Raw genomic sequence first — 21,551 nt, 5'->3', positions numbered from 1 at the left:
TCATGGCTCCCATTGGCTGTGGTTCGCTGTCCCAGGCCAATAGGGGCTGTGGGAAGCGGTGCGGGCCAAGGGATGTGCTGGCCGCTGCTTCCCATCGCCCCCATTGGCCTGGAGCAGCGAACCGCAGCCAGTGGGAGCCGTGATTGGCCGAACCTGCGGATGTGGCAGGTAAACAAACCGGCCCACCCCGCCAGGGTGCTTACCCTGGTGGGCTACATGCCAAAGGTTGCCGATCCTTGCTCTAAACAAAGAATCTGGCACTAACCACTGTTGGAAGACAGAATGCTGGGCTAGATGGACCATTGGTCTGACGCAGTATGGCCATTCCTACATTCTTATTTATGATCTTGTAACTTAAAATATCCATTTACTATAGCAAAACAAGTTTACAGAGATTAAAAAAAATGTGCAATCAGAATTTCTACACAACAAGTGGTTATATCTACCCAGGAGCTTTGTTGTTCAGTGAAGTCAAATACTTCTGAACAGAGAGAACTGAACTTCATCAAACAGCAAAGGGTCATTTTATTTTACTAGTAATATCTTTAGGCAAATCTTACAAAAAAGCACTTTTAGGAGAGAGGCCTGCTTTCAACTGCCTTGGCATAGGCTGCAGTAACACAAACTTCTGGTTCGTATACCAGAAAAAGAGAGAGATAAAGAGAGTAAGAGACAGTCCTGCATTGTGTTGCAAGGCTAAAAAGTCTTTGGAAATAGCCCATTAAGCTCTTTGGTGCTAATGCACTCTGGGAATGACATACGAAACAAACCTCTGCAGGTGAGTGAAATGTTTGAAATGGCACACAGTTTAAGAGCACTAGATTACATTTCTGTCTCTGCAATATAAATGAGCACCCACCGTTTATTCATCCATTGTGCCTTCTTTGAACTCTTTATGTTTTCTTCAGCATAAATGGTTCATCTATTGAGGTGTCAAAGTGTACAGCTCAAAAGAAAAATGTGGTCCAAAGTTCTGTTGGATTTGGGAAATAAATGGGTTTGTATTAACCATCTGGATGCCTGGAGCCAAGATATGGCATTTTCTTGCTGGTGATTCATTTTACATTTCTAGCTCGCCCTGAAATTTCTTGACTCTCTGCACTGGAAAATGAATGAATCCAAAATATAATTGATTGACTCTAAAGTTAAAAGACTTTTGATAAATGATTTTTAATTAATTAAGGAAGAATTTGAATGGATACAAAACACAGGTGTATGGTTCTCTATATAATAATGATTTTCTTAGATAGATCCAGAACTGAGTTTCAGCTGAAGTTATTCAACAAGAAATAGAATGATACACAATTGTAGTCTAGTTTTAAATCAGAGGAGTCTAATTTGGTTAATGATCCTTCAAAAACTTTAGGCTCTTCTATGATCAACTGCAACCTACACTTTAGTCTTTTGTTGTATGTACATTTGATTCTGTTTTTAACCATATAACACATTCTGATCATTATTATTTATATAGTATTGTACTTCAACTGAATTTGTACCAAACAGCAGGTCTGTGAGAAGTTTATAATTTAACTTATGTGCTGGAAACAATGTAATACAGAATAATACAAACACAGTGGCATATGGTCACTATGTAATTACTTCATCAGATCAAAGTAATCAGAACATGATGTTTCAGCATCACGTTCTTCCTTCACTCCTCTTGAAATTACTCCTATCAGACATATTCTAATCAGAGCAACATTGATGCCAGGGATCTACTATAATAGTCACTGTTCCTGTCCTGCCAACATTCCATCAGCATCTCCAATAGGACAAGCTTGTGGGGGTTATTAGACCTCCAGAAGTTCAGCATCACACAGAATTCAGTTCTTTTACTCACTTACTGTAACTTGACCTTGGCACCTTCCTCCATCAAGTTATAGTCTGTTCTCTTGTTGTTTATATAAATTACTAAGCCATACAGAGGACCTATGGGCCTTATTCAAAGCTCATTTCAGTCAATGGAAATATTCCCATTGACCTCATGGAGTCTGGATCAGGAGAGCGCTAAAAATTTGTTTATTGTCCTGTTGGTTACTCATACTTCTTCATTTTTTCACTTCTTTACATCTGTTAGCCTGAACTCTTACTTTCCAGTTTCGGGGGTTGCACTTTTTCTTCTAATCCATAAAGTGATTCTGATATATTGTACATTGGTAACAAACCATAGTAAAACTTTCAGTTTCATATCCAGAGTCATGTCCATAATTCAAAGACCATAATAAACTCACTGTATTGACTGGAACTAATATCTATCTTCATCATCAAGCTTTCTCCTTTCCCTCCTCTAGTCTATTGCTATGTTTTAATATGTTTCCTATACTTTTTAGAAAAGATAGGGTTTTCCTTCCTCCTAATAAAATAATAATAATAAAAGCTAATAAATCTTCTTCAACTATCATTAGTACAACTCATGAACCCAATCAATCCAAGGTCTAGGTGGAGCATAATCTACCAGATTTTATGTATTACTAATGATTTGAAATAGCAGAAACAGTATGTAATCTCTGAGGCCAAACTCAGCTTTTCTTTCAAACACGTTAATATTGCTCTTTCAAAAAATCTGTATAGCTCAGGGATGAGCAAACTACGGCCCAGGGGCCACATCCAGCCTCCAGATGGATATTAGGAAGTTTAGACTTGAAATTAGACGAAGGTTAGGGGAGTGAAGTTCTGGAACAGCCTTCCGAGGGAAGTAGTGGGGGCAAAAGACTTATCTGGCTTTAAGACTAAGCTTGATAAGTATATGGAGGGGATGTTATGATAGGATAGTTTAATTTGGGCAATTGATCTTGGATTATCCCCAGATAAGTCTGCTCAATGGTCTGCGGGGAGATGTTGGATGGGATGGGAACTGAGTTACTGCTGAGAATTCCTTCTTGGGTGCTGGCTGGTGAGTCTTGCCCACATGCTCAGGGTTTAGCTGATCGCCATATTTGGGGTCGGGAAGGAATTTTCCTCCAGGGCGGATTGGCAGGGGCTCTGGAGGTTTTTCGCCTTCCCCTGCAGCGTGGGGCATGGGTCGCTTGCTGGTGGATTCTCTGCAGCTGAGGTCTTCAAACCAATTTTGAGGATTTCAAATAACTCAGTCCTGGGTTAGGGGTTGTTATAAAAGTGGATGGGTAGGGTTCTGTGGCCTGCCTTGTGCAGGAGGTCAGACTAGATGATCATATTGGTCCCTTCTGACCTATGAGTCTATGAGTCTATGTTTTAATCTGGCCCTCGAGCTCTCGCTGGGGAGCGGGGTCCGGGACTTGCCCCACTTCACGCGGCTCCTGGAAACAGTGGCATCTTTTCCCTCCAGCTCCTACGCGTAGAGGCAGCCAGAGGGCTCGGCACACTGCTCCAGCTCCAAGCATCACCCCTACAGCTCCCATTGGCCAGGAACTGCAGCCAATGGGAGCTGCAGGGCTAGTGCCTGAAGATAGGGCAGCGCGCAAAACCTCCTAGCGGTGCCTCTGCTTAAGAGTCATAGGAGGGACATGCCACTGCTTCTGGGAGCTGCTTGAGGCAACCGCAGCCCAGAGCCTGCACCCCTGACCCCATCCCATGCTCCAACTCTCTGCCCCAGCCCTGATCCCCCTCCTGCCCTCTGAAACCCTCAGTCCCAGCCCAGAGTACCGCCTGCACTCCCATCCCCACCCCAGAGCCCGCACCCCTCCATCTCAGCCCGGAGCCCCCTCCCGTGCCCTGAACTCCTCATTTCTGGCCTCACCCCAGAGCCCGCACCCCCTACTGGAGCCCTTACCCGCTCCTGCATCCCAACCCACAATTTCATGAGCATTAATGCCCCTCCATACAATTTCCATACCCAGATGTGGCCCTCATGCCAAAAAGTTTGCCCACCCCTGGGATAGCTCAAGCGGAAGCATACAGTGCCAAATTCTGCTGTTTCTTATGCTGATAAAATCAGTGGAATGATTCAGAAGTTATACCCTTGTAACAGAGTAGTATTTGACCCATATTTTTTAGAACAATTAAAAGTAACTTAGCATTCATTTTTGCTACCTCGAAGATACGCAGTGAAAGAGAAAACATATTTCTCTATGTAGTGTGTACACTACACTTTTTTAATCACGTGCAGAAGACAGAGGGAGAATTTAGTGGTTTGGAAAGCTGGTGCTAAATAGCCTTGGAGACAAACTTCCTTGTTCATCCACAGGCTAGATAAAACACGGATAACTGTGTAAGATTCTTATATCCTGCCCTACCAATGTGCCTCAACTTTCACCAGCAATAACCACCTCTAAATAGGATAAGTTCACCCTCTATGTCCATTCAAACCATGAGCTCTCCAATTAACACAGACAACACAACATGGCCTAGTAGAGAGGAAGCATTGCCTAGAAGTTATAGCAGTAAGCAGCGAGTCAGGGGACCTGGATTTCATTCTTAATTCTGCCACTGAAATATATCATGTGACCTGGGGCAAATCACAAACTTTATGTGTCTCAGTTTCCCTATTTGAAAAATGGGGATCAGGCTTACCACTTTTGTTAAGTGCTTGGAGATAATAGAATGAAAGGTACTATTCAAACACAAAAAGTATTATCATCATCAGTTTATGGTTATGGTTTGTGTGATACCTGAAGACCTGAACTGAGATCACTATATCATCTCACAAAGACAGTCATTAGAGACTATCAGTGTGGTCTGGATTTGGACACCTAAAAGGCAAAAGTTTCTAAAGCTCACTGCTAATCCAATAACTATCCTGCAATTTAAAACACATTTACCAATAAAGATATGAATGAAGAAAACAATGTCTTCTAATTTGCTAGATTTTTCCAGAGTCATTTAACAATTATGAGAATATACTGTGTATCTTTATAACAAATATAAACGGAAATGCAGTAACTGGAAGCAGAGAAGTGACTTGAGAACAATCATACATTACAAACAATATTAACCACATTATCCTGTCTGTGGAATCTGAGACAATACATAATAAAAATCGTTAATGTTAAAGAAGTATAACACATCTTGCAGTATTTCAGTCCAGAAACTAGCTCACTATAGTATTTTATTTATTTATTGTGCCTGGTTGCAATTAAATACAGGAAGGATATTAAAACTTCCAAGAGATTTTTTTTTCAAACCACAACAGAAGAATAGGCGCAGTTGCATAACTGGAGCCAAATCCAAAACCCACTTCCTTCTTATTTACTAGCATCAGCTAAAGGACACTATTTAGATGCTGATGCTAAAAGATCTGGAGTTGACAACTATAAATCATCTATGGGGAAATTTTTTTTCAAAACAAACTTATGCCAAGGGTTAAAAGTTTATAGCTGAGAGACAACAGAAAGTTAGTGCCCACTGCAAAAACTACATCTAGTAGTCATCCTGTCTCTCTTCAATAAAGGCCCTGAATTTTGTTTTGTTGTGGGAAAAGAAATCTTCACCAGTTAATAATTACACTGTAGCAGAATAATATATTAATATTCTGCTACAGTGTAATTTGGTGTAGATACAGAATCGGAGGGCTCTTTTACAGGATGACATTCTATTTTACTAGCAGCCATTTGTCATCTATACATAGCAGAGCTAAAATTAGAAAATATGCTTCCTGATCATCATGTTATATATCAGGCTTTGGTCTTCTTCATTAGCAGCAGAATTTCAGTTCAATGTTGCCTTGTTACCATCACTGACAGATCTGTGCAGAAAGTTTAATATTAAGGTGATCTGGGAAAAAGAAGACCTCTTGCATGGCTTTAAGAAAAGCATCAGAATGACATTTGAGAATAATGATGGAGGCTTAAATGTTGGAATGTACAGATTTGGGGGGAGAATGGATAAAACAAACCAAATACTATTTTTCAGCACTTTCAATTATTTCAGGTATTTAAATAGCTCTGATTCTTCATGTTCTTACACAAAGATCCCACACATTTTATCTTGAGTACAGTGAATGAAAAAGAAGGCAATACTGTCCTCTTACAGGTATAGTGTAGCCCTGCCTACGACTTCATATCCTTAAATGCTGTTTGTGTTGAATGGAAAGGTGAGTATTTTAAATAAGGTAAGGGTGAGGGAAGGAAGAAAAAGTATAAACAGGCTGCAATGTTAGCTCTGTGCCAGAAAGTATAACAGTTGGATGCAAAAAGTTCTCCATAAAGGTCACTGTTGCCATATCAACTTTAGTAAGACTGTCCTTCAAGAACACATTTGGTTTGCCATCCAGGAGAAGCGATCTCTCCCTTCACAATAGAAGAATTACTAAACTCTAGCTTGAGTCAGGTTGGAAAGAAATATATCATTGTCAGTCTGTTTTGGGATTGCTATTTTAAGGCCAAATTCTGAAGCCCTTACTCAGACAATATTCGCATCTGAACCCAAATGAGAGCTTTGCTGAGTAAGGACCTAAGGATTTGACCATTATTCAGGATACAACTACAAGGAAACAAATGCTATCTTTGAAATTAACAACCTAAATTTTCTACACTGCAATTCCTTAGCCCGAGACAGCTGGCACGGGCCAGCTGCAGGTTTTTAACTGCAGTGTAGACAGACCCTGCCAGATTATATACTGACTCTGACATTCAGGGTGATCCTGTGCAAGTTACTTAGGGCTGAACGCTCAAAAGGAGTTAGGCTTCTAACTTCCATTCATTTCAATAGAAGTTAGCACCCTAAATAGAAGTTAGGAATCTAACTCCTTTTGAACATTCAGCCCTTAGCCTCTATGGAAGAAATAAACCTCAGTGCTAAGGCCGCACTGTACTAGGGTGATTTCATCAGCTGTGTTTATGCATACATCACAGGGACATTAAAAACACTAATTAATCAAGCCTCAAAGTGCTTTGAGACCCTCAGTAAAAGACGGTATTTAGTTGTCAGACAGAAGTGCTGTAGTAATAGTCATCGATCAAAATAAATCAACCACTACTACAGAAATATAAACCAGGAAAATTGTCTCTAGTATTGCTTTCAATGTCATTATATTAGGGATGCATTTGGCCCAATGCACAGAAACCAATAAGAAAAGTAAATCTACATCAACAAGCTAAGTAAAACATTCTTTAAACCCGTACCTGAGATGACAATAGATTGCAGTCAATGTGAAGTCCCTTCCCAGTTTTATATCTTTGAAGCAGGCCGGCCATGATTGCTCCATACGTGTACAGCCCTGTAGCAAGGTCTGTCATGGCTACTCCTGGCCTAACTGGATCACCATCCTAGCAAAAGAGAAAAAATGGGAACAGGGAAGAAATTAATATTTTGTTATGGTACATTCCATATAAGACAAGGGTTAAAAAATATGTTCCTAGTACGTATTACAGAAACATGCTAAGAAGCTAAAATATCTTCTGAGTGAATTAAGTTGAAAAGCCTGCCACTGAAAAATATACATTCTCACAAGTATCTGCAGATAATCTGTTCCTAGCAATTCTGTAACTTTACAGCACTCTCCTCTACAAACAGTGGTAAATTGGGAAAGAACTGTTGTGCTACTCTAACCTCTAATCAACATTATCGCTTTCATTCAATAGTTTCAAAATGTCTTTTAAAAATAAGAAATTGTTAGAGGCAAAATTATTCCAAAGGAAAACACAATTTAATATATCTGGAAAACAAGATACTGTAGGACTTGTCGTACAGTTTGTCAGTGGCACATGTCTGATTGAGGAGAAAGGCAAACTGCCCGATTAATTTTCTCGCTGTATCTTAAAACATTCGTCACCCGTTTCCAGTAGAAAAGATTGTTTTACAAAAGGAAGCCCTGAAATGCCAGTGGGGATTCACGAAGGTTTTATGAAATGAGACACAATTTGAGACTCACTTTGTAAGCATATTTAATCCTCAAACATAAAAAACATATATATACACAAAATGAAAAGCTTGTGATTCTGTTACTGAAATGTAAGAACACAGTAAGAGTCCCATACAGCTAATTAGTTAGGCCTACTAGTGTTCTGTATTTGCCCTTCAATACAAGCACACTTTTACCAATGTTTGCTTTCTCATCAGCTAACATATTGCAAAATTACAACCAAACCAATCTGAAAGTGCCAATATTGAGCTGACTGGCTGGAAGTGCAGGTGGTATAAAAATATTCAAAATTCTGAATCCAACTGTCCAGTCGTCCATGATTTTCCTGTCACATGCAATGTGATACAATGAAGTGTAACAACTTCTCTTTGCAAACATGTATTTGGGACAAAAACCTGGATCTTCAATTGTAAATACTAAAAGAGAAGGAACAAAATCAGGATTAGGTTCCATCAGTCACGCGTCAGCCTTTTCTCACTGTTTAAGATTCAGTATTTGAGATCATTCAATCTAACTAAGTAACAAAGATTTCATAGCTTCTCTGAATCATTTTTCAATTGTGTCCTAATTAATAATAAAGAACTAGAACCACGCAAAAGCATGCCAGATTTCCATTGCAAGTGTGACAGTAATGTCATTGGCCTGTAATCTTCAAATCCCTCTGAAATCTTCAATTGCTTTTGTAAATTTAGTGCTTCTCTATAGAGTGCCTTGTCCAAAATAAGTGTCATGTTTTGACCAAAGTTCTCCTCAGGTTCAATGCAAATTTCAATGCATTGATAGTAATTGGATCAATCTAGGTACTTCTGTGGCCCCCCCTCATAGTATATCTGAATGTGACCCAAAAACTAATGAATTCATCGTCACAGTATCTGTGTGAGCTAGGGAAGACCTATCTCTATTTACAGATGGGAAACTAAGGCACAGACAACATTTCTTGTCCAAAGTCATTCAGGAAATATGTGGCAAATCCAGGAATTGAACCAAGGTCTTTTGAGCGCCAGTCCAGTGCTTTGACGATAAGATTACCTAACTGTGGAAAAATTTCTGAGCGTTCCATACAATATCATTAGGAAGCTGGGACTCAATCCTCTTTTTTTAATCAACTAACCATAATGCTGATTATGGTTGAAGAACTGTTTTGATCTTCCATCATGTGCTTCAGAATTGTGCTAGAAATTATTTCTTTCCCAACAAGGCTTATAGTGTCCTGAACACTCGTATTTCAGACATGAAATAGTGTCACACTGAAGTCAATGGCAACACTCTCATTGACTTCATCCGGGCCAGGATTTTGCCCCAGAAGTTTAAGATTACTGCATCCAAGAAGTTCTCACTTTGCTGCATTTTATTTTTGTTGTCTGAGCAAAAGGCAAAGAGATTTTCCAATATCACAGACTAGTCATAAATATCAGCTAGGGAATGAACAAGTCTACTAACAGAAAAGATGAGACAACCATTATTTCAGAAGCTATAGTACTTTTTACTCTAAGAAAGTTAAAAATTAAGGCTCAGATTCTGATGCCATTACTTGCATTGAATAGTTCCTTACTCCACACGTGATGGCACTGAAGTCAATGAGACTACTTTTGGAATAAGGTACTCATCATCAAGAGGAAGGGTATCAGAATTTGGCCCGAATTCAGTATGAAAAAGGTAATGAAGTATGAAGGTTGCATCTCATAAAAAAGGGCAGCGTTTTGTCAAACAGCACACAGACAAGACACCTTTAAGCAATTCTGGCAGACATTCAATAAAACTTGAATTTGTAGAGTCACTTTAACTACTTCTCAGTTTACATTGCTAATTCTAATCACTTTTTAGGACTACAAAATAATTATGATAATTCCGACTCTTTTAAAAGAACTTGATTTCACTCAAGAAAATAAAAAGCTGTCCTTAAAGTCAAATACTGTTTTCCTATTCTGTTTTTAGCAGAGTAAGTTGCGTATATAAATTCAATAACTAGCTATCTATGAGTCATTTAAATGGGATTTTGTTTGTACCAGTAAGGTAATGAATCGACAGCGTGCCCTTGTTGCCAAGAAGGCTAATGGCATTTTGGGCTGTATAAGCAGGGACATTGCCAGCAGATCGAGGGGCGTTATCATTCCCTCTATTCGACATTGGTGAGGCCTCATCTGGAGTACTGTGTCCAGTTTTGGGCCCCACACTACAAGGCGGCTGTGGAAAAATTGGAAAGAGTCCAGCAGAGGGCAACTAAAATGATTAGGGGGCTGGAACACATGACTCAAGAGGAGAGGCTGAGGTAACCGAGATTGTTTAATCTGCAGAAGAGAAGAATCAGGGGGAATTCGATAGCTGCTTTCAACTACCTGAAAGGAGGTTCCAAAGGAGGATGGATCCAGACTGTTCTCAGTGGTGGCAGATGACAGAACAAGGAGTAATGGTTTCAAGTTGCAGTGGGGGAGGTTTAGGTTGGATATTAGGAAAAACAATTTCACTAGGAGGGTGGTGAAGCAGTGGATTGGGTTACCTAGGGAAGTGGTGGAATCTCCTTCCTTAGAGGTTTTTAAAGCTAGGCTTGACAAAGCCCTAGCTGTGATGATTTAGTTTGGAATTGGTCCTGCTTTGAGCAGGGGGTTGGACTAGATGACCTCCTGAGGTCCCTTCCAACCCTGATATTCTATTATTCTAATACTGCGCTGTCAAATGCACTAAGAAATCAATTTGGGGACAAAAAATTGCAGGAAATTAAGCTTCTATATAAGATGGCAAGAACCTACTACTTTATTCATTATACTTTAAAATTGTCAAATTAAAAGTTAAGACGACACAAAGTAGAAATTAAAGAAATCTTGAAAATCACCATTAAAAGTACATGAACAACTAGTGTAATAACTATAAAGGAAAGGGAACAGCCCTACCATATATAATACTATGAAATCCCTCCTGGCCAGAGACACCAAAATCCTTTTACCTGTAAATGGTTAAGAAGCTCAGGTAACCTGGCTGACACCTGACCCAAAGGATCAATAAGAGGACAAGATACTTTCAGATCTTGGGGGAGGGAAGGCTTTTGTGTGTGTGCTCTTTGTTTTGGGGTTGTTCGCTCTTGGGACTAGGAGGGACCAGACATCAATCCATGTTCTCCAAATCTTTCTGAACCAGTCTCTCATATTTCAAACTTGTAACTAACAGCCAGGAAAGACGTGTTAGTTTTATCTTTGTTTTCTCAACTTGTAAATGTTCCTTTTTGCTAAGAGGATTTACTTCTGTTTGCTGTAACTTTGAACCTAAGGCTAGAGGGGGTTCCTCTGGGCTCTATGAATCTGATTACCCTGTAAAGTTACTTTCTATCCTGATTTTACAGAGATGACTTTCACCTTTCTTTCTTTAATTAAAAGCCTTTTTAAGAACCTGATTGATTTTTCCTTGTTTTAAGATCCAAGGGGATTGGATCTGGACTCACCAGGATTTGGTGGGGCGAAAAAAGGGGGGATGGTTAAAATCTCGTGTTAAGATCCAAGGGGTTGGATCGGTGTTCACCAGGAACTTGGTGAAGAAGTCTCTCAAGACTATCCAGGAAAAGGAGTTAGTACTTGGGAGTGGTGGCAGCAAAACCAGATCTAAGCTGGTAATTAAGCTTAGAGGTTCTCATGCAGGTCCCCACATTTGTACCCTAAAGTTCAGAGTGGGGAAGGAATCTTGCCAACTAATCTTCTGCTACTTTAGGCATAGCCCCGAGCAGGGGCTGGTGTGAAAGTTACAGAACCCCTTGGTGGCACTATGACTCACAGAGACCTCTTAGTAACAATAAATCCCCTGCTTATAGAGGACTATATTAGCAATATGTTAGACCCCCTTACCACTCACCCCATGCCATGTTTATTTTGGCTAGTAAGTAAAGGGGATGGAGCCAAGGCTCCACCCATTCCCCGCCCCACCACCTGCTTTGGGGAGAAAGCAAGCAGGCAAGTTTTCATGGTTACTTCTGTGTGGGGGATCCAATGGCCAGAAGCTGGGTAGAACTGAATCAGTGCATAAGAGAGATTTTTTTATTTCCCTGTTCTATCACGTAGTCAAGATACTATCTACCCTAAGCTGTTTCATAGCAAACATCAAACAAAACCTTTACCCTATATCTAGTGACAGCCTTCAGTACGTGAAGCAAAATGTATCCATCTTAATCATAGGGGCAGACACAGAAAGGGCATAATTCTAAATTTCACCAGCTTGCAAATAAATGAGACAGCAACATTCTGAGATTGAAAACAAAACTCCACTGGCTTAAAAAGACATCAAGTCTCAACGCTGATGGAGAAAATTACAAATGCGATATGATAACGACAGGGATGATTTCAGCAGACACTGTATCACATGAACTTCTTTCTTGGATCTTGGTACCAACATCTGCCTCATCAAGTACACCATTGTCCAGTTCTTGCTTAATAAGACTGTATCTTCTTCTCCTCAAGTAGATTTCCTTTGTCTCTGTACATGGTTAATGGACAATTCTTTATCTATGACTCACAAAGAAGAAAAACTTCGTTGAACGTAACTTAAGATTGCGCTCATCAATAAATCAAACCATAAAAGAATTTGTATTTCCTAAATTAAAGATTAAAAAGGATTAAAGGGTTGCAAAATCAAGCTCGCTCAAATTAGAAAATGCCAGGATGCCTTAGTTCGGCCCACTTGTGCATATGCATTATGATACAGCCTTTAATTATATGACCCTACCCCCTCCCCCCCCCAAAAAAAAGAGCACCCCTGGTTCATTCAGGGCATGAACAGAGGTTAGGTAATGAAGGAATCTGTTGTCTATAGGACCCATGCCTCATTTGTTGTAGAAATTGGGAAGTTTGTAGTGAACAAGGCAGGTCAGCTAGTTAACAGGAGCAACTAAGTGATCCTTGGGGTGAGTTTGTTGTTTGTTAGCTTGTTGTGGTATGCTTGCTTGAAGTTTATAGTGCAGTCTGTTTTGGGGGCTATGTACTGAGCCAAGCAGTCTGCTAAACTAGGCTAAGAGTTTACTAACAAGGCTCTAGCCTGCCACTCTTCAATCCCTAATCCCTTTAGGATACCATGAGAAGGGGGCAGAGTTAACACACAGAGAACAGAAGTTTAAAAAGCCAACTCAGAGGCAACCAGAGGAGCTAGTGAACACAGGAGTTTTGCAAGGAAATTTAGAGAAGACGTGCAAGTTGCAGACACATCTAACAAACACACTCTAAATTTAAACCAATATCCCACTCCGTCACCAAACAGAAAAAACCCTGCAAGAGTTAAAATTATGCTGGCAGATGTCCTGCAGCAGAGTGGGGGGCTGTCCAGTTTATTGAACTAAATGCGACAAATACAATTACCTGCCTAATGAGCAGGTTGCTTATGTGTGCCTGCGGTGTAAGCAGTTCATGGCCCTCAGACGCACAGACCAGGCTCTTAAAATCATAGTGGCTGAAATGGAAGATCTCAGGGAGAGAGAGAGGATACAGAGGAGCTTTCAGAGACACAGTAGAGCAGTCCCATCCCGAATCTGACAGCCTCTGTGCTGGTGAGAAAGAAGAAAGTCTGAAGGAATGAAAGCATCAAGCTGGAGCAGATAGAAACAAACCCACCATTGCAACCCTCCTTACAGATGATGTCATGGTATCCTCTCGCACTGGGGATGCCACTCTGAGGGAGGGAACCCCTGTTATTAGGAAGAAACAGGTAATAGTAATGGGAGATTCAATTATTAGAAATATAGATGGGTTTGAGATGACCGGGAGAACTGCATGGTGAACTGCCTGCTCGGTGAGAAGGTTTGCAGACTTCTCAAGACATCTAGATAGACTAATGTGCAGTGGTGAGGAGGAGCTGGTGGTCATGATACATGTAGGTACTGGTGACACAAAAAAAGACAGGAGAAAGGTCCTGAAGGCCAAATTTAGGCTGCTAGGTAAGAGATTGCAGTCAAGGACCTCCCTGGTAGCATTCTCTGAAAGGCTTCTAGTTCCACATGCATGGTCAGTTAGACAGGCAGAACTGCAGGGTCTCAATGTGTGGAAGAGACGATGGTGTTGGGAGGAGGAGTTTATTTATTTATTAGAAACTGGAGAATTAATAATTTGTTTATTAGAAAGTTGGAAACCTTTGGTAAGGGAGAAGCCTATACAGGAAGGATGGGCTCCATTTAAACCAAAACAGAACCAGATTCCTGGCATGTAAAATTTTAAAAGTCATACAGGAGTTTTTAAACTAAGGGCTGGGAGAAAGCTAACATGTAAGGAGGATCACATGGCTCAGATAAAGACATCTCTTGGGCAGGATTCATTAAAGGGGAAACTTCCCACAGGGCTGAAGGCCCGACACCCCACTCCCCCACAGGACAGAAGCCCCTAACCCCACTACCGTGCTGCAGGGCAGAAGCCTTGAGCTCCTCGCACTCCAGTCTGGTAGGTGGAGAATGTGGTGGGAATATGGGAGATGCCATGAGCCACACTTTAACTGTAAAAGAGCCGCACGCGGTTTGGCCACCTCTGCTCTATATCCTAGGAGAGAGGAGAGGACAGAAATTGATAAAGCACAGGTAGGAACTGACCAGAAACAATCAAACAAAAAAGTGTCCCACTCAACTGCATCACATAAAGGCAGATAAATACAGTAATGACAAATTTTATAAGTGCTTGTATAAAAATGCCATAAATCTAACTATGCAGTGCTATTGTAGACATTTTGGTTCCAGGATATTAGAAAGAAGAGGTAGGTGAGGAAATCTCTTTTATAAAGGTTAGTCCAATAAAATATATTACCTCACCCACCTCGCCTCTCTAGAAGTCTAAATACTAAAATGGGTGAACTTGAGTGCCTGATATTAAATGATGATATTGATATAATAGGCATCACAGAAACTTGGTGGAATCATGGGCGGCTCTACGTATTTTGCCACCCCAGGCACAGCAGTCAGGCAGCTTTCAGTAGTACGCCTACGATAGGTCCGCTGGTAACACAGGTTTGGCGGCATGCCTGAGGGAGGTCCGCTGGTCCTGCTTGTTCGATGTACTGCCGCCAAACTGAAGCCGCAGGACCGTCAGACCTCCCACAGGCATGCTGCTGAAGGCAGCCTGACTGCCGTCCTCACGGCAACTGGCAGGCTGCCTCCCACGGTTTGCCGCCCCAGGCACGCGCTTGGTGCACTGGTGCCTGGAGCCACCCCGGATGGAATGATGATAATCATTGGGACATGGTAATATCAGGGTATAAAATATACAAGTCATGCTGGTGGGGGAGTGACACTATATGTGAAAGCATAGTCAAATATATAAAAATCTTAAATGAATCCTGCATGGATAGAAATTCAATGAATAATAACAATATAATAGCAGAAATATACTACTGACCACCTGACCAGGACAGTGATTGTGAAATGCTCAGGGAAATTAGAGAAGTTACAAAAACAGAAAGCCCAGTAATAATGGGGATTTCAACTATCCCCATAATGACTGGATACATTTCACGTCAAGATGAGATCCAGAGATAAAATTTCCAAACACTATTAACAACTGCTTATTGGAGCAGCTAGTCCTGGAAGCCACAAGGGGACAGGCAATTCTCGATTTAGTTCTGGTCCAAGATGTGAATACAGCCGAACCACTTGGCAATAGCAACCATAAATGAAATTAACTTTAACATCCTTGCAGGGGAGAAAATACCAAAGAAACCCACCACAGTAGCATTTAACTTCAAAAAGGGGAACAATGAACAACAACGACAACAAAAGGAGGAAGCTAGTTAAGTGGAAATTAAAAGAAAGATTCACCAGAGTGAAATGCCTGAAAGCTGCATGGAAACTATTTATAAATACCATAATAGAGACTCAAACTAAATGTATACCCCAAATTAAAAAAAAAAAAAAAAGAGGGACAAAATATGCCACCAGAGCTAAACAGCAGAATAAAAGAGTCAGTTAGAGGCAAAAAGGCATCCTTTAAAAATTGGAAGTCAAATGCCAGTGAGGAAAATAGAAAGGAGCATGAACTCTAGCAAGTCATGTGTAAAAGTATAATTAGGCAGGCCAAAAAAAGAATTTCAAGAGCAACTAGCAAAAGGCACAACTAACAGCAAAAAAAAAGTTAAGTATATCAAAAGCAGGAAGTCTGTCAAACAATCAGTGGGGCCACTGGCCAATCAAGGTGCTAAAGGAGCACTCAGGGAAGAAAAGGCCATTGCAGAGAAGCGAAATGAATTCTTTGCATTGATCTTCACTACAGCAGACATGAGAGAGATTCCCACACCTGAGCCATTCTTTTTAAGTGACAAATCTGAGGACCTGTCCCAGATTGATGTGTCAGTAAAAGAGATTTGGAACAAATTGATAAATTAAACAGTAATAAGTCACCAGGACCAGATGGTATTCACCCCAGAGTTCTGAAGGAACTCAAATATGAAACTGCAGAACTAACTGTGTAATCTATCGCTTAAATTAGCCTCTGTACCAGATAGGGAACCAGACAGCAAATGTGAAAAATCGAGACAGGGAATGGAGGGTAACAGAAGCCTATATAAGAAAAAGACCCAAAAATCGAGACTGTCTCTATAAAATCGGGACATCTGGTCACCCTAGTACCAAATGACTGGAGAATAGCTAATATAAACACCAATTTTTAAGAAAGACTTACTGACATGTAATTACCACAGTCACTTATGGAGCCTATTTTCAATACCCGGCAAATTGGTTGAAACCATAGTATAGAACAGAATTGTCACACAGATTAATACAATATGTTGTGAAAGAATCAAAATGGCTTTTGTAAAGGGAAAAAATGTCTCATCAATCTATAGGAATTCTTTGAGCACGTCAATAATCATGTGGACAAGGATGATCGGGTGGATACAGTGTACTTGGACATTCAGAAAGCTTCTGACAAGGTCCACCACCAAAGGCTCTTAAGCACAATAAGCAGTCATGGAATAAGAGGGAAGTTCCTCTCATGGATTCGTAACTGGTTAAAAGACAGGAAATATAGGGTAGAAAAAAGTAGCAGGTTTTCACATGGAAAGTGGTAAATAGCAGGGTCACTCAAGAATCTGTACTGGGACCTGTACTGTTCAACATATTTCTGAATGATCTGGAAAAAGGGGTAAACAGACAGGTGGCAAAGTTTACAGACAATACTAAATTACTCAAGATAGTTAAGTCCAAAGCTGATTGAGAAGAGTTACAAAAGGATCTCTCTAAACTGGGTGCCTGTGCAACTTAATAGCAGATAAAATTCAATGTTGATAAGTGTAAAGTGTTGCACGCTGGAAAAAAGTAATCCATACACACAAAATGATGGGTTCCAAATTAGCTGTTATCATTCAAGAAGAGACCTTGGAATCACTGGAGATAGTTCTCTGAAACATCTGCTCATTGTGAAGCAGAAGTGAAAAAAACCTAAACAGAATGTTATGAACCACTTGCAAAAGGATAGATAATAAGACAGAAAATATAATGCCAGTATACATAATTCATGGTACACTCTCAGCTTGAATACTGTGCGCATTTCTGGTCCCCAATCTCAAAAAACATATTAGAATTGGAAAGGGTACAGAAAGGGCAACAAAAATAATTAGGAGTATGGAACAGCTTCCATATGAGGAGACATTAAAAAACCTGGGACTAGTCAGCTTAGAAAAGAGATGACTAAGTGGGAGACATAATCAGGGCCGCCCAGAGGATTCAGGGGGCCTGGGGCAAAGCGGGGGAGCTGCAGCACTTGTACTCACCCGGTGGCAGTCCGGGTCTTCGGCAGCATTTCGGTGTTGGGTGGGGGCTGGTGGTGGAAGGCCTTCATGCGCTCCATGCCTTCGGCAGCACTGAAGGGCCCCCGCTGCCAAAATACTGCTGAAGACCTGGACCGCCGACAGGACAGGGCTCACGGGGCCCCTGTGGGGCCCGGGGCAAATTGCCCCACTTGTCCCCCCCTCCCTAGGCGGCCCTGGACATAATAGAGGTCTATAAAATCATGACTGGTGTGGAGAAAAAACGTTATTTACCCCTTCACATAACACAAGAACCTGGGGGTCACCCAATTAAATTAATAGGCAGCAGGTTTAAAACAAACAAAAGGAAGTACTTCTACACATGACAGTCAGTCACCCCATGCAACTTGTTGCCAGGGGATGTTGTGAAGGCCAGGAGTACAACTAGGGTTGAAAAAGAATTCGATAAGTTCCTGGAGGATAGCTATTAGCCAAGACGGTTAGGGATGCAACCCCCACGCTCCGGATATCCATAAACTTCTGACTGCTAGAAGCTGGGACTGGATGACAAAAAGGATGGATCACTTGACAACTGCCCCGTTCTGTTCATTTCTCCTGGCACTGGCCACTGTCAGAAGACAGGATACTGGGCTAGATGGACTGTTGGTCTGACCCAGTAAGGCCGCTCTTATGTTCTTACGACTGCAGAAAGAAAAATAGTTTCAAGGTAAAGTAGTTGAATGCTGTCCTGGAGAACTGGATTCCATCCCTGCCTCTGCCACTTGAGTTCCTGTGTGAGTCTGGACAAGTCTCTTACACCAAACTTTTCTCAGGCAGTCACTTCTGCATGTAATTAAAGGCTGTATTATAATGCATACACTCAAGAGGGTCAAATTAAGGTTGCATGGGCAATGTTTATTCTGGAATATTCTAATTTGAGAGTGCTTGACTTTTCCAGCTTTTTAATCCTTTTTAATTCTTAACTTTGTACTTCCTGTTTTTTTATGAAAACAACCATAACTAATCTTCAAGTTTTTTGTTCATAAATTTCTTTAGATTTTTACGTGGTATTTGTATAACATTTACACATTTGTTGTCTTCAGTATATATTTTATTTCCATTGTTATCTTGTGAAGCTCGATATTTCACCACTCAAGTGCCACATTGACCAATATTCTGAAAATAATTAAACTAAACTGTATTCAAAACAAAAACTTTTTTTGCAATTTCAGTTTTAGTGCAACTTTTAAATTACCTTTTTTCTAACTGTATAACAGAAAACTGAGCAAGAACTCATCTTTTCCTACTTTTTAAAAAACAATGTCATAGTCTCCAATTTGTAACAAGCAGATAATATACATGAAAAGGAGCTCTAATTTTGTACCTTATTTTCATGCTACCCTTTTTGAGGAGAATAACAAACAATTGCTCTTGAAAAGAACCAGTATAACTTACCACAGCACAAACTCAAAGGAGCACAGCAAGCGCTTATCCAAAACCATTCTGCTTCCATCACAGTTTCTCCTGTGACCCTTCTTTGTAATAATGGGTCATCTTAGGTATATCAGGTAGCAAAAGCAGCCACTGCCATAACATCCAGGGCAATCATGACTCTCTGCAAATATGCTAATGAACTGGATGGAGTGAGCAACAAGTGACTGATTATCTCTGACATCACAATGTTACTGTTCAGGCAGCAGCAAGGAGCATCAAACATGCACTGTGTGGGGAAAAAAAATCAGGTGCTCCAGTGTTCCTAAATTTTCTAAAAAAAAAATAAAAAATAAAAAAAAAATCCAGCAACATGCAAAAAGAAAATTCATAGTGGAAATCATTCCACACACATTAATGAGTGGCCAAAATCTGGTTCAAATCCCCCCTGATGTTTACAAAAAAGGGTTATGAACAAAAGTTAAGACACTGAGGTATAGACAAAGTAAAACAGAAAATTTTGACACAAAGTTAATTATTGCCTTGCTACTGCAAGACCATAAGAAGATTGAAAAATAGACCATCACCCCATGGTGCCAACATTGCTTCTGAAACCAACTACTGAACTCAAATTTTGGGATTCCTTCCTTCTTAGCACAGAATCAAAGGCAGCATCTCTGCAGTGAAGCATGTAACATACTCTACTTTCCATTACAAGGTGGATCTTGTCCTTCCTCTTCCATAACTTCAACTAAAAATCTCCTTGTCCCTTGAAACTTTTGTCTGCCAGCCAAAAAGTTTATGACAAGGTTTGGGGAGGCTCAAACAAGTAATTTATGAGATATGAAACATTATTAAAAAGGTACATTTTCAAACTTAACTCTATCCTTAAATGGTTTTGATTTGGGGATATAAGTTAAAGATGGAAAAGTCCACCTATTATATCCTATGCCAGTACAAGATAATTTGGTACAATTAATTTTCTAGTTCTAAAATGTTTCCAACACTGTCTTTGGGTGAATACGCCACAGTTTAAGAGATCTAGACCATTAATAATCTATTTTTTTCTGATGTTAACATTAAAGTTTGGTTTACCTAATTTCGTCCCCGTACTCGAAGTTATATATTTTTATCAGCCCAAGTAACTCCTTTCCTTCTTCGGTGTTTACACCAAGCTTTTGCCCTGTCCCCTTAATCAGCTCTTACCCTATACTGTTTGTTTAATTTTCATCCTTCCGCATAAACTTGTCTATCTGTGATGGGATACGTAGATATGTAGATATTACTAGTATATGAGGAGTTAATTTCATCTTCCTTTTCCCTCCTCATAGATCAGCTCTCCAAGTAAAATAAACTTCTATCCTATGGCTTCTGCCAGTATAAAAACGTAATGAAAATATCTTCACAGCCCCAAACAAAAAAAGTTTTAAGTGTAGACTTGCCCAGAGAGAGAATGCCTAAGGCTTTCCCATCCAGGCTCTGAGGCTGGGTTGATGTTTAGGTGGTTGTTTATTTCTCTTTTTTGCTTATGTTAACTTGTTTTGATTTGTATTTATAAAAGGTTCTTGCCTGCTGAAATGGACCTTCCTGTCTGTTACTGCTCAGCCATTCCGCCAGTTTCCACTAACTCATTTTTGCTGCTTTTTTCTAAATTCCCTTGTCTACATCTTTTTGGCACTGAGATGCCCACACTGAACGCAGTTTTCTAGAACCCTATTCACCTGAGTCCAAACTGTGAATGATCAGCAGCTTCCTACATACTGCTTCTTTGTGGTCAATCCAAATTTGAACTGATCACTCTTATATTGCCAATGTAAAATAGAAAACATTCTGTTAAATGACATGCTTAATAAAACACTTTAATTCCAGTAGTCTTTAAACTGCTTTGAACAGGCAAAGGATGGGAAATAAGTTGCCAAAGCTAATGGGAAACAATCATGGCTAATTTTCAGCAATATACCATGTGTAGCCTTTTGATGAGCTTGTGTTTTGTTTGTTTTTAATCTGAAGGATGATGGCCCCTCTGGTACTGCAGATCCCAATAAGGCCTGACTGTCTTTAATTCAATAAAAGACAATGTTTCTTCAGTAACAAAAAATGCCTAGTAAATAGATACACCACTACAAAGATTCTCTTAATATCCAAATTGTATGTAATGATTCACTAAGAGAATTCTTATCTGAATTGGTTTTGAAATTACACTCAAATTATTGCCTTAATGAGTCAGAGAAAATTCCATCAAAGGAACATTCATCTGGCACTGCTGCATCTGGGTACATCAAGTTTTTTGTTCCCCAGATACACGACTTGAATGTGGTGAGTTTCTACTAATTATGTCTTTGAAGACAATAAAAATGTCATCCATGTAAACTACGTCCTTTTAGCATGTTTCAAATTTATACAAAGAAAAATAGAATCTGGCCAGAGGTATCTACATTAAAGACAGAAAGGCTCTTTGGTACAGATTTAGACAAAACCAGACTCCATTCCATTGTTTGCTATATTCTATAAATACATTGTGAAAATACTACCCAAGAGAAGTAAATCCGGAACTCCATAGTTTACATCCTTCATTCCTAATACTGAGGTGGTCTAAATTCCACTTGTGGTTCAGAATTTAACATGGCAATATGGTCCAAGGATAACATTTCAT

The 21,551-nt window shown here is 40.1% G+C and overlaps 1 protein-coding gene across 2 annotated transcripts in view; it reads right to left on the bottom strand.

Moving 5' to 3' along the window:
* Positions 1–21,551, bottom strand: part of SUGCT (succinyl-CoA:glutarate-CoA transferase) — a 473,401-nt gene that overhangs the window by 383,335 nt on the left and 68,515 nt on the right. For both annotated transcript variants that reach the window (XM_030551395.1, XM_030551396.1), the window contains exon 8: positions 7,038–7,181. In XM_030551395.1, the coding sequence (XP_030407255.1) occupies positions 7,038–7,181 (144 nt within the window). The remainder of the gene's footprint in view (positions 1–7,037; positions 7,182–21,551) is intronic.

The sequence above is a fragment of the Gopherus evgoodei genome, chromosome 2 (assembly GCF_007399415.2).
Source record: "Gopherus evgoodei ecotype Sinaloan lineage chromosome 2, rGopEvg1_v1.p, whole genome shotgun sequence".
NCBI lineage: Eukaryota > Metazoa > Chordata > Testudines > Testudinidae > Gopherus > Gopherus evgoodei.
Note: the sequence above shows the minus strand (reverse complement) of the source record. Positions and strands in the feature narration are given on the sequence as shown.